The 20663-nt window shown below is 47.2% G+C and overlaps 1 protein-coding gene across 1 annotated transcript; it reads left to right on the top strand.

The window, feature by feature from the left end:
• Positions 1 to 11196: 11196 nt before the first annotated feature.
• On the top strand, positions 11197 to 14353 carry LOC117713486 (spermatogenesis-associated protein 31D1-like). The gene has a single exon (XM_034509675.2). The coding sequence runs from the start codon at positions 11205 to 11207 to the stop codon at positions 14205 to 14207; it is 3003 nt and encodes a 1000-aa protein (XP_034365566.1). The 5' UTR covers positions 11197 to 11204; the 3' UTR covers positions 14208 to 14353.
• The last annotated feature ends 6310 nt before the right edge of the window (positions 14354 to 20663 follow it).

The raw sequence follows: 20663 nt of genomic DNA on the forward strand, positions 1-20663 counted from the left end.
TGGTATTCTTAGAAGAGAGCACACAGGGAACAGGGTCACAACCCTGTGACTACATAGACATGTTGAAGTTATGAGCCAATAGCCCAGAATGCCAGGGCTTGCTGGCAGAGGCTACAAGAAGCATGCAAAAAGACCTTCCAGCAGGCTTCAGGTGGGCTTATGACACCTTCATCTCGTTTGTCTACTTTCCAGACACGTGCAGACTATATTTCTAGTTGCTTTTTAAAAAAAAAAAAAAAATACCTGCCTTGGGGAGGTTTGTGACAGCAATGTAGTACACTCTGTCTGCCAAATGTCACAATCTCTTGGGCTGTCTTGGCACAATTGAGCCCGTGCTGCTAAAGCCCTTGCCTGTGACTTTTTGAGGCTTGGTCTCTGCTTGCCAGCAGATGCTTAGTCCCACAGCGCTGAGGAACTAACTCTGAATCTAACACTGAATTCTGCAAGGAGAAATGGCTGCTGTTGGAGCTCACAGCCTTCCCCATTACACCTCACCTAGCAGTGCTGGGTGCCAGGAGTGTCGTGGTGGCAGCAGGCAGCCATGGTGCTGGAGGAGTAGCTGAGAGCTACATACATAGGCAAAGAGAAAGCCTGGACTTGGTGTGGCTTTTGAAAGCCCACCCCCAATGACACACTTCCTCCAACAAGGCCACACCTCCCAATCCTTCCCTGACAGTTCATCAGCTGGGGAGTAAGCATGCTAATCTATGAGCCTGTGGGAGGCAAATCTCATTCAAATCACAGATGGTGACACTTGAGTTTTAGATCCTTGATCATAAGCACAGGAGAGGAAAGGATTATGTCCTGCCAGCTGAGGCAGTGAGGCTGTGAGTGGGCACACTTAGAAACTGTCCTGACCTCATCTGTCCCAAAGCTCATCATAATTTGATGTTGCAAAATCATGAGGTCTGCTGCTCATGAAACTGAAATAGTAATTTCTTAAGTGTTTGGGAGGCTGTCAAGGTTAATTTCAGAACCTGTTTCCTGTGCTTGGTGAAGCTGTATGATCGTGCATTAAGTTGGGAATTTTGCTTTTAGAGAAATGTGACTAGTATCTTAAGGAACTCTTTGAACTCTCAAGTTACCCTTTGAGCATAGAGCTATCTAATGGAAGGCAAAAGGAACAGGACGTTTATCAGCACATCTTTGAAACAGTTCATGGGGCAAGCACATACACACACATGTGCAGGCATGCACACACACTCATATACGCATACATTCTGAGAATCTACTTCCCGGAAATAAGTTCTCCATGAGGTCAGAACTGTCCTGGGACATTCCTGTCCTTAGTAGTGAAATCAAGTTTCTAGACTGCTGGCTTAGGAATGTGACAAGGGTCAGCTTTCTTCACTCTGGTCAAACAAACACAGCAAAAGAAATCAAGAAAACAATCTCTCTCATAATAACCTGATGGAGATGTTTTATCAACTAAGGTTCCCATTCTCGGGGTGGCTCTGGTTTGTGTCAAGGGGACAGTTTTATGTCGGACTGACATACAACACATCACCTTTCAACTAGAACCTTTTTCTTTCTCATTTGTTCTCATTAATATCAATATTATATTATAAAATATGTTACAGCCTTTAAAATCCTTTAAAAATGTTAGTCTTTGTGAATTTAAGCACTTTAGAAGTTCAATCTCCTTGAAAAATCCAAAGTCTGTAAAACTCCAAAATCTCTCTGAAAATTCAGTCTCTCCTTTTTTTTTATTATTCATTAAGTTACTTATTTACATCTAGGTTGCAGCTTCGCCCTCCAGTCCTCCCTCTCCCCTCAGCTCCTCGTCCCTCCTCAGAAGAAGGGAGGCCTCCAAAGGACACCAGCTAGCCTTGGCATCTTAAGTTGCAGTAAATAAGACCAGGTGTATCTTCTACCGAGGTTAGACCAGGCAGCCCAGTTAGGGGAAGGGATCCAAAGGCAGGCAGTGTAGTCCGAGACAGCCCCTGCTCCCAATTTAGGAGTCCCACGTGAAGACACAGCTGCACAATCATCACCAGTTTCTTAACAAGCCAGCATCAGTTGTCCCGGTAATGGAAAGGATCCCTTCGTGGTTCTGGTCTCTTACTAATCACAGCTGATTCTTGAGCCTGAACTGACCAAAAGTACATATTCTTAATCCCAACTATCAAATGGGCCCTTACAAGAGGCTTTGCTTCCCTCTGAAAATTCACAAGCCAGTCCTCCCTCGGCTACACTGTTGGCAGCACTGTCCTCTAGTCTTCCAGGTTCTTAACAACTAACCAAGTCTTGAAAACCCATGGCTTTCCTAGCACAAAGTTCCTAAGTCCTTCTAAAATCCTCCCCAGAAACAATATGGTCAGGCCCGTGTCAGCGATATCCCACAAACCTGCTACCGATTTATCTTAGCCAGGGCGACGAAGGCTGTGATAAGACACCATAACCAGAAACAACTTCGGGAGGAAATAGTTACTTGGCTTACAGGTCCTGAATCAAGTCCGTTGAGAAAGGCTAGGTCAGCCTGGAGGAGGCAGAGTTGACACGGAAGCCACTGAGGATGCTGCTGCTGCCTTGCTCCTCACAGCTTGCTCAGCCTGCTTTCTTACAGAGCCCAGGATCTGCAGCCCAGGGTGGTAACTCCCACAATGCACTGAGGCCTCCCACAGCCAGCACTTAACTAAGAAAATGTCCCACAGGCTTGCCTACAGCCATCTTCTCTGCTGTGCTGGGACTTCTGCAGTATTGGAACCTGGGCAGGTCTTGTGCACGGTATCGCAGTCTCAAGAGGCCGTGCATACATCCGTCCTGTTGTATCTGGAAGGCACAGCTTTCTCTGGATGTCCATCACCTCTGACTCTTTATAGTCTTTTCCCTCCCTGTTCCAAATAGATCCCTGATCCTTGACAGGAAGGGTTAGTGTACATAGACTTTTTAACTCATACAAAGCTTGCAGGTTTTGTTTTCCGTGAACAGCCTTTATTGATGTTGGCACAATAAGCATTCAAAATGTTTTAGTATAGTCTAATCTTATTGCAAGACTCTCCATTTAGAAGGCAAGAGACATATTACTGATAGCAGAAGTATGTCACTCTGTTGCTCTACCACATGCTCTATGGCCACACCCTCCTAGAGGATGATTCTCCTGAGCCAAGACAGTTAGCTAAGTTAGTGACTTTAAACACAGACAGTGATGATCCTTTTAAAACAAATCCAAGGCCCAGTAGATGCTGTACGGTGTCCGTGACAAAAAAAAAAAAAAAAGAGCCTGTCAAAGTTACTGTTGTTACAGAAATTAGAGTCTTGTCAACTCATCACACCCAGATTTGCATGCTCTACATATGAAAAAAGAACCTTCTAGGGGCTGGAAAGGTATATCAAGAGTTAAGAGTGCTTGCTACTTTCCCAGAGGTTCATTTCCAGGTAATCTCACACCCTCTTCTGGCCCCTTTCAGCACCTGCTATATATATGTTACACAGACATACATGCAAGCAAAACACCCATACATAATTTTTTAGTGTGTGTGTATGTGTGTGTGTTTGAATGCTTTTCTCTATATATATCATGGCTTCCACTTGACCTGACCCAGGGTCACAGGATAGGCTGAGAGGGAGGGAACACTGAGCGAAGTTCTTAGGAGTCCAAGCATATCTGAGAATCCCAAACCAAGAACACGGTATCTGAGAATCACAAAGTAGTGTGTGTGTCCTCTCGTCACATGTTGGGGAAATGCGTCTCTCTGAAGACATGAGAGAATGTGTGGAGAAATTTAGGAGGAGACTTCTATGTGGCAATGTAGGTCATGAGGGAGATGCTATGGGAGATGACAGGGCACTCCCTGCTCTCTGTGAGGTCCTAAAATGTCCTGCTCTGAACACACCCAAGTCTTAAACTGTGCTCCCAGCTCGCTGGGATGTGTGTGCCTTGCAGGCCTCAAACACAGGAGATGCTGGGGTTAAAAACAGAGGCGACAGTTTCTGAACACAGCAAATGCTCAAACATACAAAACAACTCTGCTTCCCAAATTAGCCAATATTTTACATTAAAGTCATAGTCTCAGACAGATGCAGAGAACCACAGCCAAGCATTGGATGGAGCTTTGGGACTCTTACAGAGGAGCTGGGGAAGGACGGAGCATCCTGAAGGGGACTCCACAGGAAGACCAACAGAGTCAACTAACCTGGACCCTTGGGGGCTCTCAGAGACTGAACCACCAACCAAAGAGCATACACAGGCTGGACCTAAGCCTTCCTACACACATGGAGCAGATGTGCAGCTTGGTCTTCATGTGGGTCCTGAACAACTGGAGTGGGGCTATCACTGAAGCAGTTGACTGTCTGTGGAATCCATTCCTCTAACTTGGCTGTCTTGTCTGCCCTCAGTGGGAAAAGAAGTACCTAGCCCTGAAGAGACTTGATATACCATGGTGGGGAAGACCGGGGGTGGGAGGCACTCTCTCAGAGGAGAAGGGAAGGGGGAGGGACTATAAGAAGGAACCAGGAGGGGGGCTAGTAATTGGGATATAAAGTGAAATTTTTAAAAAGGCTTGCAAAACAAACACAAAAGTCATATTCTCAGCTGTGAAACTGCTTTCATTTTAAGACTAGGACCTGGGGGCGGGGGCCTGAAGAGATGGGTCAGAGGTTAAGAGCACTAACTGCTCTTTCAAAGGACCCAAATTCAATTTCCCCACACACATGGCAGTTTACAACTATCTGTAACTCCAGGGTCCAACACCCTCACACAGACATACATGTACAGAAAACACCAATGCACATGAAATAAAAAATAATTTTTTAAAAACCCTCAGAACCCAGTTGCTAAGAAATCACTTTTTAACACGTTTCAAATGATTGAGAACATAAGAATTTGTGAGGTCTCTAGGTGCCACCTAGCGACTTTCCTTAACCTCTCTGAGCTTGTGTTCATTCATTGAGAAGACGCTCCAGTCCCTGCCCTTCTTATTCACTGGGTTGCCGAGAGAGCCCATTGAGAATATTGGAAGACATTTGGAGCCCACGGGCTCTGGTAGGATACTCTAGAGTTGGGTAGCAATTATGTTAGAAACAGCTGCAGTCAGTGGAGGAGGGGCTAAGTATTAGAATGGTCTATCATTCGATGTTAATGGGGGTTGTTGATGGCAAAGCACAGTGTGTCCACAAAGTGTCCAATAAATAATAAATATTCCTTTTAGCTTTGGAGAAACTTCTGGGAGGTACTGAAAACAAACCGAATTATAACTGGAGGGAAAGAACTTTTACTGAAACTTCATGTGGGCTTGAACTCTCCGCTCAAGTCTGTACATGAACATATGTGGCCAGTGATGCCATTTTCAAAGGTAACAGTGTTGTTTGGTCATCTGTGCCAAAGGACCATTAGTTCCTAAGAGAAAGCTGGAGACATCGCAGGGAAGCCTAGCTAGGCAACGGTGTCCATGCAGTGCTCACCCACAGCCCCGGATCTGCCCCTCGGGTTGCTCGGGCTGCTTGCAGCTGTTGAGGGGTTACACTTTTTTCTTCAGGCTTGAAGCTTTGACTTCTGTGGAACACAATTCTTCAACCTAGCTGAGAGCCTCCCTCTTTCCCCCAGGGCCTGTGACCTCCAAGTGTCTATACCTCCTTCCTGGGTTCTACATGAAGACTTGGTCAAGGTTGCAAGCCAAGGGAATGGAGCTTGCCCTCTGGAAAGACGTGTGTGCTTAACTGGTGGGTTCTGCCTCACTCGGAGTCTGTCCCCTCACAGGAGAGCTAGTAAGAGGCATGTGTTGTAGAATGAAGTGATGGCTGTAGAGTTTAAGGGAAGCGTGAGACACGAGCAGACAGATTGGAGCACAGCAGACAGAAGAGAACACCTAGAGCAGGAATGGGGGTGGGGGTCATTCAATCCTGGGCCCATTTAACAATGAGAAGAATTCCGCTTGGATAACATGTGACAGACTCTTCAGTTTGGGGGAACATTGCCAGGTGACTGCAACAAGTATAATTTAGAAAGAGTCGTGAGAGAACTCCACCCAGGTTCTTCCCTGGCCTTGACAATCCCAAGTCCCACTCTGTCACCAAGGACTTGGGGACTTACCGTAAGGGAGTATTGTCAATCAGCCCCATGAGGGGATCATGCAGCCTATGCAATCACTGACATGATCAGGAATGGTCTACAACGGTCTACACGTGGGGAAATCGGGTTCAAATTAATGATTCATGTGGGAGAAATGAAGGAAGACAGACTCTTCTCACACAAGAATGGTACAATGATTGTGAGAGTACGTGTGTGTGTGTGTGTGTGTGTCTGTACATCTGTGTGTCTGTGTCTGTGTATGTCTGTATGTATCGCTCTGTGTGTGTACATGTCTGTGTGCCTGTGCATGTGTGTGTCTGTGTGTGTCTGTGTGTACATGTCTGTATGTGTGTCTGTGCATGTGTCTGTGTATGTCTGTATGTATCTTTCTCTGTGTGTACATGTCTGTGTGCCTGTGCGTGTATGTGTCTGTGCGTGTCTGTGCATGTGTGTGTATGTGCATGTATGTATCTGTGCATGTGTGTGTCTGTGTGTCTGTGTTTGTGTGTCTGTGTGTCTGTGTTTGTATGTCTGTGTGTGTATGTGTGTGTCTGTATGTGTGTTTCTATGTGTCTCTGTGTCTGTGTCTCTGTGCCTGTGTCTATGTGTGTGTGTCTGTGTGTTTCTCTGTGCCTGTGTCTGTGCGTGAGTGTTTCTGTGTGTCTCTGTGTCTGTGTCTCTGTGCCTCTGTGTGCCTGTGTCTGTGTGTGTGTGTCTGTGTGTTTCTCTGTGCCTGTGTCTGTGGGTGTTTCTGTGTGTCTCTGTGTCTGTGTCTCTGTGCCTCTGTGTGCCTGTGTCTGTGTGTGTCTCTCTCTGTGTGTGTTGCTGTGTGTCTCTGTGTCTGTGTAATCTGTGTATGTGTCTGTGTTTCTGTGCATGTGACTGTGTGTGTGTGTGTGGTTCTGTGTGTGTCTCTGTGTCTGTGTGTGTCTGTGTGTGCCTATGCCTCTGTGTGTGTCTGTGTGTGCATGTGTGTGTGTCTCTGTATGTATGTGAGTATGCATGTATCTCACTCTCATTCCACTTGAAATTTCACTAATTTCAGAAAAAGAAATGGAATAAAATTATACCAAAGAATGTCCAAAGATGCAATTGTATCCATATTTTATATGAGTTTGATTATTTGAGTCCACCCCTGATTAAAGATGTGAAGTACTGTCAGGAACTTGAAAATGTTCTTATCAACATGTATAAAAGTATAAAGGAAGTTTCTTCCTGATCTGAGGAAAAGGAGCCATTGCATAGGTGACAATGTACTGGAAGACATTTGTGCAAAAGACTAAAAATCCAGCCAAAGGCAAGAATTCCAGGTAGGCTGCTGGGGGGACTGAGGTGAAGCCACACACACACACAGAGAGACACACAGACACAGATACATATACACACATGCATGCACATACAGACACACGTAAACACACACACACAAACATACTCTCACATACAACACAGACACAAACACACAGACATACTCAGATACATGCAAACACATTCACATAAACACACAAACACACAGATACACACACAGACACACACATACAGAGACACACAGATACACATACATGCACACATGCACAGATACACAGACACACAGACACATATGCACATACACAGACACACACAAACACACTCACACAGACAGTTACAGACACACACAGTTACACACACAGACACATACATACAGAGGCACAGATACACATACATGCACACATACGAACACACATAGACACACATGCACATACACAGACACACACTCGCACAGACACACAATTAGACACACACAGTTACACAGACACACAGACACACACATAAACACAGACACTGTGGTCCTGGCCAGAGAGGGAACACCCAGGGAAGGATAGGAATGAAGCAGCAGGCTCAGGCAGAGGGCTCTGCTGGGACTTGGAGGCGGGGGGGAGGGAAATATTGAGGGCTCACCCTCCTCCCCACCCTCACAAACCCTCTATGACTCTTCCTTGCTCTGTGATGCAGTGATGCTGCTTACAGTGAGGCCCACACAACCTCAGATCTCAAGGCAGCTGTGTGAGTCACACTATGCGGAAGGTTCTCTCCATTCTGAGTAGAGCTACGGAATCATGGTTGAGCTTTGGCTCAATGCTCTTGGACATTGGCCCACTCTACCCTCCTGGGTACAGGAGCTGCTTCTCCTGTGCCCGTCCCATCTGATTCTGACTTCATTTTATCACTGTGGAAACGGCAGGGCCTCAGAAAGGTGAGGCAGTCACGGTAAACTCCCTGGAGGAGTCTTGGTTGATACAGTTGGGTGAGTTTAGAGTTTGACTGTCTCACAGAGATGTCTGAAGGGGGATGCTGAGGAAAGAAGAGAACACTGCTTCTCTAGGGCCTGAGGTCTGGCAGGGTGTGGATTCAAGGAGGACCAAGGTTTTCATCTGGGCCCACAGTCACCTCTCTGGGTGTAATTGAAAGTTCCATGATCTAGGGCGAAGCACTGATTCTTGGTCTCATTGGCTTAGTTCCAGATGGTGGGTTCTCTGAAGGGTAGTGTCTCCTTACATTTAGTCTGCCCTGTTCCACCTCTCAACCTCCTTCACCAGGCCTTCCCTGGGCTGCAGGAGAGGCCCCTGAGGGCCTCTGAGCAAAAGCTGGAGTCTAAGCTTTGTCCCTAAGACTCGGAGCTTTCTGAGCTGTGGCTGCCGGCCTGAGGCAATGGCTGGAGTAGAGCGCTTGGGGCTGAGCATAGCCATTATGATGTCACAAACTCTTCCTTTAGTTTCCCAAAGAACAGTGAAAATTTTCTTTCAAAGTTAGGACGAGAAACTTATTTGAAGTCAGTGTTCTTGGATATTAGAAGTCCAAGAGAACCAGGAAAAGTTGTTACTTCCTCATCCTTTTGTTCTTAGTACAGGGCAGAACCAACAGAACAACAGTGGGTAACATTAAAACCAACACCCCCCCATTACACCTGAGCCCCTCAAGGAGCCCCCTCCTGAGATCCCAGGTCCATGGTCTAATGATGCCATTTGCTAGACTCAGTTCCTCTCAGGAGTCAGCTCTCTCAGAAATGGCTTCTAGAGACACTCCTGAGGTACTTCTCCACAAGCGTGGTGGTTTGAGTGAGCTGTCCCCATAGTCTCAGGCATTTGAATGCTTGGCCTCTAATTGGTGGTGCTGCTTTGGGTGAGGCTCCAGAAGTGTAGCCTTGTTGAAGGGAAAGCATGTCACCAGGGACGAGCCGGGAGGGCTTAAAGACTCACGCCATTTTAAGGTTGCTTCCCCTGCTTCTTGCTTGAGGCTTGGGATGTGGGCTCTTCACTGCTCCTGTCACCATATCTATTGGTCTGCTGCCAGGATTCTTGGCACAGTAGACTCTTAATCCTCTGGAACTGTAAACCCAAATGTATCCTTTCTTCTACAAGTTGCTTTGGTCATGGTGTTTTATCGCAGCAACAGAGAAATGGCTGATACAGAAATCAGTGTGAAGCAGTTGTTAAGAAGGGGCTGAAGAGATGGCTCAGCAGTTAAGAGGACTGACTGCTCTTCCAGAGGTCCTGAGTTCAATTTCCAGCAACCACATGGTGGCTCACAACCATCTGTAATGGGATCCGATGCCCTCTTCTGGTGTGTCTGAAGACAGCTACAGTGTACTCATATAGATGAAAAATATAAATCTTTAAAAAAATATAAAATATAAAAAAAAAAAATAACAAAGAAAGAAAGAAAGACCAGGGCACTGGGTCCGTCTCCTTGCTTGCCAAGAGAAGTTTAGGAAGGCCCATTGGTTGCCTGAAATCACAACTTCTGTCTCCTGACATCATGTAAAATGCTGTACTCCTAAGCACTCAGATGTCTTCTGTTTCCCACAAACAGACGCTTGTAGAATCTTTGTCTCAACCTTCGTTTCTGTACTAATTATGCTTACTGTTCCCACAATGGAATTCCCGGCCAAAGCCACTTAGTGAGAGTTTGCTTTGCTTTATAGTTCAAGGACACATTCTGTTCTGGTGGGGAAGCCATGACAGTGGGAGCTGAAGGCGGTTTGTCACATTGCATCTGCAGTCGGGAGCCATGAACCATGCAGACTTGCTTTCTCCTCTGTGAAAAGGAAGTCCGGGACCTCAGCCTGTCAATCAGTGCTGCCATTTAGCGTGGGTTTTCCCATCTCATTAAGCTAATCTAGAAGGTGCCTCTCAGCCATGAGAGGATTTGTGTCTGAGACTTACTGACCCCACCATTTGCCTTTTGAGACGAACAACCACAATGCCATACAAACTAATGTTCTTGTTTTCCAGTTTGGAGAACTTTCTAGAGAGAAACAGAAGGGAAGAACTTGTTCTGGAAGGCGATTCAAGTATTTCCCTTTAGCCTTGTGTTGCCTTCATCACGTGGTCTGTGCACCCCGGGAGCTTGGTGCAGCCACTCTAGGCTTGGGAGGGATAGTCACTGGAAACCACAAGTGGCTGGGAGCTTTGTAGAAGCTTGAGGGTTTTTTAGGTCAGAGGTGTGACCGACGGTGATAGCCCTCAGGTGATGCTAGCTGAGGTTGGCCACATGGCCGTCTGTTCCTTGTATTGGTCCTTACAAGGGCTTTGAAGCTTCATGTGTGGGCATCGTGACAGCAGCTACTTACAGTAAGTTCTGCGTCCTGCTGAGGTCAGCCGCCTGCTGTCCCCGGCATTGCCAGCACATACCGCCCCATCTCTGTTCCCTTTGGCTTCTGTAGCTCTTGTGACTGTTCTCAATGTTCCTGGCCACTCTTCGGAACTCTCTACCTGGGCCTTTTCTCACCCTCCCCTCCATCCTGTCACCTGACACAGGGCACCCCCTTTGGGGGACCGCTTTCATTCTTACTGAGTAGCTCTCTGACACTAGGACCTACTGTTCCCTTGGATTTGAAATCCCGAGTGACCATTCCCTACCCCAACAGCGACCCTCTCCCCCATCCCTGGGAATACTTTACACTAGAAAAGACGATCCTGTGATCCAGCCAGACCATCTTGACTTCGGTAGGTACATCATCCTTTACTGCCGTTCAAATGCAGCAGTTCCGTGATCCTCCTCGGGCAGAAGGCACGCTTTGCCTCATGAGATGGCCGCACTGGTTCTCGGCTGGAGAGAGCTTTCCTGGGGGCGGGGCAGGGGGCGTGGTGCCTTGTAAAGAGGAGCAGACCTGACTTCTTCCCTTGCTCTTCACATACAGAAACTCTTGAAGAGACAAATGAAAAAGCAGATGGCTCTCCAGATTTTGGAGGAGGTGGAAAAAAGAGATGATACTTCTCCAGATGCCAAGAGGTCAGAATGCCAACTCACAGCCCCGTGGAACTTGCCAGGTTTGACTGTCACTAATCTGGACACCCAGGCCCCGAAAATCAGCTTGAAGCTGAAAGGGAAACGAAAGCAGTTCGGGGCTTCTGACCAGCTCCTGTGTGTGAAGATTCAAGAGGGAGACCTGGGTCAGAAACACAGCCAGCTCTTCTGGGGTCTCCCCTCTCTGCACAGTGAGTCCATTGTGGCTACTCTCCTGGTCCCCGTGAGCAGCTACTCACCAGACCCTTGCCTTGTGTTGTTCAATGGGGTCTGTAAAGCCGCGACAGCTCCAGTTCTGAGTCACGGTCTTCCTGCCCTTCCCCAGCACCACGCCTCCTTGCCTCTCACCCTCGTCCATCCTCAACCTTTTCCTAGGGTAAGTCCCCAGCCACAGACTCTTACTGAGGGAAAGTCTCAGACCCACATGCAGTCTCCACTGTCTGCCATGACATTGCCGTCTCTACCCTGTGGAAGTGCTCTACAGATACCACAGACCAGGACCGTCTCAGACTTCTTAAATGGGAAAGAACATTTGCAATACCACTTGCTGCAGAATCGTCAAAATAGTTTGTGGGGTTTGGTCCCTGAATGCCAGCAATATGAAACTGCCTTTGGTCTTCCAGTTCCCACCTTTCCCATGAGCAGCCAGCCTTCACAGAACTATGTTTCCATCCCCGGGTCTGGCCTTTTTCATTTCAGCAGTGAACATCAGAACAACCTGGATCCCTATGGACCAAACAACCTAATCTCACCCTGGTGCTTCTCGACATGCAATGGGGCAGGAATGCCAGAAATGATGGATGCTCAGTTCAAACCAACAGGAGCATCTTCCCACTGCTACAAATATGTTAAGTCTCAATGCTGTGTATACGGGGGCAGCGTCTGCGCTGACCCTGGGACTGGAGAGCAAAGTCACTCGGAAAGTTATTGTGTGAAGGTCCCCATGAAGCCACAGCTAAGAAAGGATGTAGCCCAGAACCTTGGCCAAATCCTCGGGAAATGCCCATTAGACAACCCACAGATGCTCTCAGGATGTTATGTACTGGATGGTTTGAAGGCTAACCCTGAGACAGAGGGGGGATGGGCATGTCGCTCAAGGACTGGCTTGGAAAATAGACAGTTCAGCATCTCAAGGAAGAACTTGGACCAAAGACACACAAGAAGCATTCTGAGGTTACACATGAGCAGGAAGTACTGGCAGATCACTATGGGTCGGATCCCGATCGAGGTGTGTTGTTCATGGCTCGCTGAAGATGCATCATCTCTCTGGGGCTCACCCCTGGGAAAGATCCACTGCAATACTGCTATTCCAGAAATACCTTTTCTTGATCACAAGACCCAGAAAATGCTGGAAGCCCATCTGATAAGGTTCCAGGTGAGTCAGCAATGGGGCCTCCCCATCAAGGTTATTGAATCCATAAAATTCTATATTTTGAGAGAAGCGAAAACATGGCCCCTTTCTCAGTCTGATCTCCCCTTATTGTTAAACAGTATTCCTGGGCTGGATTTGAAAAGTAACTTTCTCAGTCCCCTCAGGGGAAGCTCCGACCTTCTCCATGGAGACAAATTAGAAACCACAGACTCAGCCCCCACCACAGATTACTCTCTCACCTTCTCACATGTAGACAGCGAAGGAGAAGAGGGGTCCCTGAGACCGTCAGTCTCTAGCCCTGCCTCTGAGGTTACAGAGACAGTCCAGACAGTTGATGATAGGCCCAGCAACCCGGACCTAAGTCAGAATGAGGCTGTACTACAAAGCAGACCCAGACAAGAGCAGCCCATAAAGGAAGAAGCGGCTAGGTCTGAACCAGAGAATGAGATAGCGAGTTCTTCTGAACTAGTAACTGCTGAAAGCAAACAGAGCGTAGAAAAGCATCCAAAATACACGGCGGCACCCAACATGCTCAAAGAGATCCTCAAAGCCCGGGAGGTAAGTGTCGTTATGTCGGAGCCTGATTCTAGCATCGAGTCAGAAAGCTCCACAGAGAAAACTGAAGATGAGTGTAGACCAAGCTCTCTGGTGGCCACAGAGAAGAACCCGTCAAAGATGTCAGTTCCTGAAGAGCTAAGAGTATTGGGCTTTAAGAAACAGCTGTTTAAGGAACTAAGGTCAAAGATGGAGTATCAGCCACAGTGTCAGTCTGAAGGCTGGGAGAGCGAATCATCCTTTGCCTCAGACAGCCTCTCCGGCTACTCGCCCTCTTCTTCCAACAGCATGTCTAGTGCAGACATCTCCATTTTCAGGGACGTGCAAAGTGACACGTACAACACAGGAATCAGTGTGGAACCATGGCAAGAGCCCAGTATCTTCAAACGTATCTTAAAGAATTTCACATCAGCTGAGAAGAGACTGGCATTGCCAGTATCCAGAAAAGAAAATGGTAGAAGCAACCCTCAGGAATTAGAGACATCCAAAGCAGGAAAGAAGACCCAACCTACTAAGGAAAAACCAGCCAAGAAGGAACATCCTCCTGACGGTTACTTCAGAAAAAAGATAGAACAATTTTTTCAGTGGGTTTATTCCGGTAAAGACAGCACAAGACACAGATCGGAAAAAGACATGGCTCTCTTTATGAGCTGTGGGCCCCCTGAAGCCCACGAACTCATGGCGTCCCTTGGGAAGCTCCTGGAAGATAAGCTGTTGCATGGGCAGAAATCTGAGTTCTTGGAGTGGAACCAGAAGAAAACCCTGCCTGCTCAGCCGGAGCTCAAGGGACAACCTTCCAACCTTGGAACTGCCAGTGCCCATCACGGAGAAGCATCAAGTAATAACTGCTCCTGTCCCCAGACAGCCATCACCCCTGGGCCAGGTCGTATGCTGAGTCTTGGAAGGAAGCATCAACATGTATCTTTTGAGCACCCTCCCTCGGCTTCAGAGAGCCTTAGTTCTTCTGTTCGAGCTCCGCTTGCATGAAGGTGTGTCACATGCCTCCCACTTCTCCTCTGCCATAGGCTCAGTGACCTTCCCCTGAAACTTCTGTAGGAAAAGACCTCCACAGTGGAATCTAGTCTTTGTCTAAAGTTTTCTTTAAAAGTATTTTCAGAACCCACACACCCTATGATGAGAATAGTCTATTTAACAAAACCAAGAATAAATGTTTCTTCTGCTAGTTTGGAGTGCTCTGTGTCTTGAACTGTGGGCCTGGGTTGTGGAGCTTTTCAGAAGCTTCTTAGTGAAAAGGGATCTGTTAATGTCTAGTCCCCTGTGAGGGTGCTTCCCAGCTTAGTTCTGCAGCCTTTGATTTCACTGGTTTCTGAAACATTGTTTTCTTTATTTGGGGAATTTCATACATGTATATAATGGAATATATCTATTCTAACATCCTCCCACAGTGTCTCCCCCAACACATACCCCCCCAACTTCATGTCTTTTATATGCAACCCACTAGGGTCAGTGAGTGCTACCCATGTATGGGAGGGAGTAGACAATCCTTTGGAACTTGCAGGACCTACTAGTGGCCACATCTTCAAAAAGAGATGCCTTGGTGGCTAAAAGTGTTTGTTGTTCATCTAGAAGACCTGAGTTTGATCCTCATCATAACAGCAGGTAGCTTATAGACACGTGTCACTCCAGCTTCAGGGGAAATGACCTCTGACCTCTGTGGGCACTCAGGCACATACATACTTACACATAAATATGTCTCTTAAAAGATGGCTCTTCCTCCCTAGCAATTGCCCACTGCCAGTAGCCCCTCAGTATGGGGTGGGGCATGGATATTGTCTTACCCCACCTATGGTGAGATTGTGGCTGACCTGATCTTGTATAGGCCTTGTCCAGGTAACACCTCCTCAGTCTCTCATCCCTGATGTCCCCTGAGCCTTGGTGACATTTAGGGCTGAGCAGTTGACTCCGCTCTATGTCTCTGTGTGGACTGATTGCTGTTCATTGCCAAGAGAGGCTTCTCCAACCAAGGCCGAGAGCAAGCCAGGTCTACAGGGATACACATAGGCTTGGGGCACCTCCCTACAAATTTGTTTAGAGCTGCTCCAGAGGTCTCCAAAACAGCACAGGCTGCTGCCATTGCTTTGGGTCACCTTCGGCAACTATATGCCAACACCCTAGTGCTGAAGACACCACACATCATGGCTACAGAACATGGCGAAATCAGCCTTAAACCACCTGGGAAACATGAAGCTGGCTAGGCTTTTGATGCTGGAAGGTGCTATGTAGGCTGCTACAGGGTAACAGAAATCGGTTTTACCTGGCAAGTGCTGAGCTCTGGCATGCTGTAATATGGAGCTGCCGGGCAGAGCGTACCTCCTGGTGCACACTGACGGGGTTTTCAGGCAGGACCCACAGGAGGGAATTTCGTGAGTGGTGCTGTAATGCTGTCCAAAAGCCCATGGCTGCAGAGCTCATGGACTGGAGGGCAGAACCTGCTATTTGTTCTGTTAAATGGTCACGCTGACAGATCGCTTTCCAAACAAGTATACTTGTACCCATTTTGTGTTTCTTTTTTTAACAAAGATATGTTCTGAAATCTTTCATTTTTTAATTTGTTTTTATGACGACAACAATGTATAATAATTACATTATTATTGTCTAACTATATGACCCCACTTGCACTCGAACTTGCTGTGTAGACCAGGCAGGGTTCAAACTCACAAAGATCTGCCTTCCTATTTTAAAATTAAAATTTTTATTCATGTGTATATGTGTGTATTTATTTATGGGGGCGGTGACCACTGAGGCCAGAAGAGGGTATCAGGTCCCCTTGAACTGGAGTTGCTGTGAGGTGCTGGGAATCTCTGTAGGGGCCACAGCACTAGACCTCCAAGCCAGTTCTCCAGCCGCCTCAGACAGTTTCAGGTAAAGAAAACCTACCAAATCCAGAACATGAAACTGCTGTTCCCCTTGTGTGCTCACAGGGCCTTGTAGTTGGGCACCTGCTGCATCAGTGAAGACGGATGTCCCCTGCGGCATGCAGGATGCTCTGATCTGGAAGCGTGAAGCCAAGACCCCGGGGTCAGTGATGGGGGCAAAGACCTCCCTCAGATCTCAGTACCTCCATGAGGATTGAAAGTCACCTGTTCACAAGAGCCATCCCCCTGTCCCTCGCGAAGGGTGTAGTAAGGGCCCTGCTTTCCAGTCTTACACTAGTGGGAAAGGGCAACATTTGACAGACATCCATCCCTCTTCATCCACTCTTCACAGACACAGAAAAGACAGAAACTGAAGCTGTAAAGGGGCCCAGAGCTACAGTGATTTTTCTGATGCTTCTGTTCTTAAAGAATACTGACTTGAATATATAGTCACTGTGTGAGGTGTGTGTGTATGTGTGTGTGTGTATAGACCTGTATATTGTGTGAAATGTGTATGTAGACCTATGTAGTCACTGTGTGAGGTGTGTGTGTATGTGTGTGTGTGTATAGACCTGTATATTGTGTGAAATGTGTATGTAGACCTATGTAGTCACTGTGTGAGGTGTGTGTGTGTAAGACCTGTGTGAGGTGTGTGTGTGTGTATAGACCTGTATACTGTGTGAAATGTGTGTGTAGACCTATGTAGTCACAGTGAGGTGTGTGTGTGTGTGTATAGACCTGCAGAGTCATTGTGTGAGGTGTGTGTGTGAGGTGTGTGTGTGTGTGTGTGTGAATAGACCTGTATATTGTGTGAAATGTGTATGTAGACCTATGTAGTCACTGTGTGAGGTGTGTGTGTGTATGTGTGTGTGTATAGACCTGTATACTGTGTGAAATGTGTGTGTAGACCTATGTAGTCACAGTGAGGTGTGTGTGTAAGACCTGTGTGAGGTGTGTGTGTGTGTATAGACCTGTATACTGTGTGAAATGTGTGTGTAGACCTATGTAGTCACACTGAGGTGTGTGTGTAAGACCTGTGTGAGGTGTGTGTGTGTGTGTGTGTGTGTGTATAGACCTGTATACTGTGTGAAATGTGTGTGTAGACCTATGTAGTCACACTGAGGTGTGTGTTTGGGGGTGGGGGTAGACCTGTGTAGTCACTGTGTGAGGTGTGTGTAGACTTGTGTAGTCACTGTGTGAGGTGTGTGCGTGTGTCCATAGACCTGTGTAGTCGCTGTGTGAAGTGTATGTATAGACCTGTATAGTCACTATGTGAGGTGTGTGTGCATGTGTGTAGCCCGGTGTACTACATGAATTGTGTGTGTAGACCTCTGTAGTCACTGTGTAAGGTGTGTGTGTGTGTGTGTGTGTAGACCTGTGTAGCCACTGTGTGAAGTGTGTGTATAGACCTGTGTAGTCACTGTGTGAGGTGTGTGCATGTGTGTGTGTAGATCTGTGTAGTCACTGTGTGAGGTGTCTGTGTGTCTATGTGTAGACCTGTGTAATCACTGTATGAGATATGTCTATCTGTAGACCTAGTAGTCACTGTGTGAACTGTGTCTGTAGACCTGCATAGTCACTGTGTGAGGTGTGTATAGGTCTGTGTGTTTGTGTGTAGATCTGCATAGTCCATGAGTGAAGTGTGTCTGTAGACTTGTGTAGTTACTGTGTGAGGTGTGTGTGTGTAGACCTGCAGAGTCACTGTGTGAGGTGTGTGTGTGTATAGACCCGCAAAGTCACTGTGTGAGGTGTGTGTGTGTAGACCTGCAGAGTCACTGTGTGAGGTGTGTGTGTGTATAGACCCGCAAAGTCACTGTGTGTGTGTGTGTGTGTAGACCTGCAGAGTCACTGTGTGTGTGTGTAGACCTGCAGAGTCACTGTGTGAGGTGTGTGTGTGTAGACCTGCAGAGTCACTGTGTGAGGTGTGTGTGTGTAGACCTGCAGAGTCACTGTGTGAGGTGTGTGTGTGTATAGACCCGCAAAGTCACTGTGTGTGTGTGTATGTGTGTGTGTGTAGACCTGCAGAGTCACTGTGTGTGTGTGTGTGTATAGACCTGCACAGTCACTGTGTGAGGTGTGTGTGTGTGTAGACCTGCAGAGTCACTGTGTGAGGTGTGTGTGTGTAGACCTGCAGAGTCACTGTGTGTGTGTGTGTGTGTGTGTATAGACCTGCAGAGTCACTGTGTGAGGTGTGTGTGTGTAGACCTACAGAGTCACTGTGTGAGATGTGTGTGTGTGTGTGTGTGTGTGTGTAGACCTGCAGAGTCACTGTGTGAGGTGTGTGTGTGTGTGTAGACCTGCAGAGTCACTGTGTGAGGTGTGTGTGTGTGTGTAGACCTGCAGAGTCACTGTGTGAGGTGTGTGTGTGTGTGTGTGTGTGTGTGTGTGTATAGACTTGCAGAGTCACTGTGTGAGGTGTGTGTGTGTGTAGACCTGCAGAGTCACTGTGTGAGGTGTGTGTGTGTAGACCTGCAGAGTCACTGTGTGTGTGTGTGTGTGTGTGTGTGTGTGTGTGTGTGTAGACCTGCAGAGTCACTGTGTGAGGTGTGTGTGTGTGTGTATAGACCTGCAGAGTCACTGTGTGTGTGTGTAAGGTGTGTGTGTGTGTGTGTGTGTGTAGACCTCAGCGTCACTGTGAGGTGTGTGTCTACAGATTAGCACTGCTTGGGGGATGGCTCTATCTCCAGAAACTATCATATACGGCACCATCTTACTCTCTCTGACAATGACACTATTCCTATTCCTAACTTGAAAAATGAGTTACCTTTACACATATGGGCACTTTGAGGGGGAAGAAAGAGCCTCTTGCCCCAGGAAACTCTCCAGAATGCTGGCTTCCTAAATCCATAGAACAAAAGTCTTCTAGCGATCACCTGTAGAGATGGCCTGCATGGCCACCCTGTATTTGAGAATAAAGGAGACTGAGAAGAATCAAAAAGTCAGAACTGGGAAGAAGAGAAGAGAACAATGAATGGGAGGGAGCCATTCTCTCACTCTGGCAACCTCCTCCGTCCGACAGCCCTAACCCACTGAACTTTGTAGCACAAAAAATGCTGTAGTTTAACTGTAGCAGCGGCGGGGGGTGGGGGGTGGGAGTGACTTTCAACATGGAGACTGCCCCTGTGGGGTACTGCTGGATTCTGTATTCGACTGAGGATGGATCTCTTTCTAGCCTCTTTATACCTCCCATCCGAAGTCACGATGATCCCGGCACGTATTAACAATCACCTATTGGTGTTATGGGTTAACTTTAACACCAACTTTAACACATAAACTTTATTGGTTAAGAACCTAACTTATTGTCTCAGTCTCTGTGAACCCTGCATTCTCTGCCTTGTGGTGAGGGAGTGCAGGGAGGGGGTCTTTGGCAAGACTGGAATTGGAAGGCTTGATGGGGGAACATCCCATTTCCAGGTTCTCTCATGGAACTCTGCCAGGATTTTGGTTGAGGCTGTTGATCACATGCTTGACGGTTACTGGCTGGGGTCCTTCCTCTGTTTCCTGCAGATGGGCACACTCCATGTGGTAGCAACTTCATCAAAGGCAGGGGAGGATTTTGCTAGTAAGACAGAAATACCAATGTGTTACTAGAAGTGCAAAAGCACCAGTGTGTTATACACTAGAATGTGTTACACACTAGAGGTACAGAAATGCCAAGGTGTTAGACACTAGAAGTACAGAAATGCCAAGGTGTCACCCACTGGAAGGGCTCCTTCATGGTAGCTATGGTTCTAGTTTTGAAACTAGTATATAAAAATGGGCTCTGTTATAAATTAGAAGGCCTTGTGTGTATCACCTGTAGGAAGCAGCAAGATTTGTTGTGTGTTCAAATAAAGTTTGCATGCAGCCCCACTGTGTCGAAAGCCGGAGAAAAACAAAGTAAATACATTACACAATCACAGCCTGAGACTCAACACTGAGTGAGGAAGACTGTACTAAAGAGACCAGGAAAGATCAGTGCTGGGCTGTCCTGCACTTAACATGGGGGCTTAAGGAGGGTTAGTTCAACTTAGAGAAACTACACATGGCTAGTTTTACTTTAGGGTTTGAGTCCAGGTGGGTTTTTACAATTGCACCTCATCCCATTTCTTTAGAGCTTTGAATTGTGTTTTTCTCTTCTCATTTATACAAGTGCATCCTGAGGGACAGAGAAAGCTACCTTTGTTTAGAAGTTTTGCCTGGGTCAGAAAGCCAGGGGTGGGGAGTCCTTGTACAGAAAGATGCATAATTTGGATCCAAAAGATAACCTGCCTAATTCAGCTGGCTTAAGGGTAAGAATCTGCTCACTGGGGTACCTGGGAAAGCCTGAGAATAAGGCTGAAGTCCAAGACAGTTACAAAATTCCTGAGCACTGGGCATGAATACCACAGCTTGCCTTCCTGTACTGCTGAGGAAAATCCTCCATGTGGCTGTTTCTCTGTCCTGAGAGAATTCTGGATGAGGGCAGGCCCCTAACATCAGGGATCATCAAGTCAGGTAGAAACAAACTAAACTTTGTTGATGGCCTTGTATCTTCAAGGTTACCCACGGGTTCAGTCTGTAACATTTCTGCCACATAAGCACAAAG

Source organism: Arvicanthis niloticus, chromosome 8 (assembly GCF_011762505.2).
Source record: "Arvicanthis niloticus isolate mArvNil1 chromosome 8, mArvNil1.pat.X, whole genome shotgun sequence".
Classification (NCBI taxonomy): domain Eukaryota; kingdom Metazoa; phylum Chordata; class Mammalia; order Rodentia; family Muridae; genus Arvicanthis; species Arvicanthis niloticus.

Bases quoted from the DNA above. Each gene is read 5' to 3' on its own strand.
- LOC117713486 (XM_034509675.2), top strand. From the start codon at position 11,205: ATGAAAAAGCAGATGGCTCTCCAGATTTTGGAGGAGGTGGAAAAAAGA.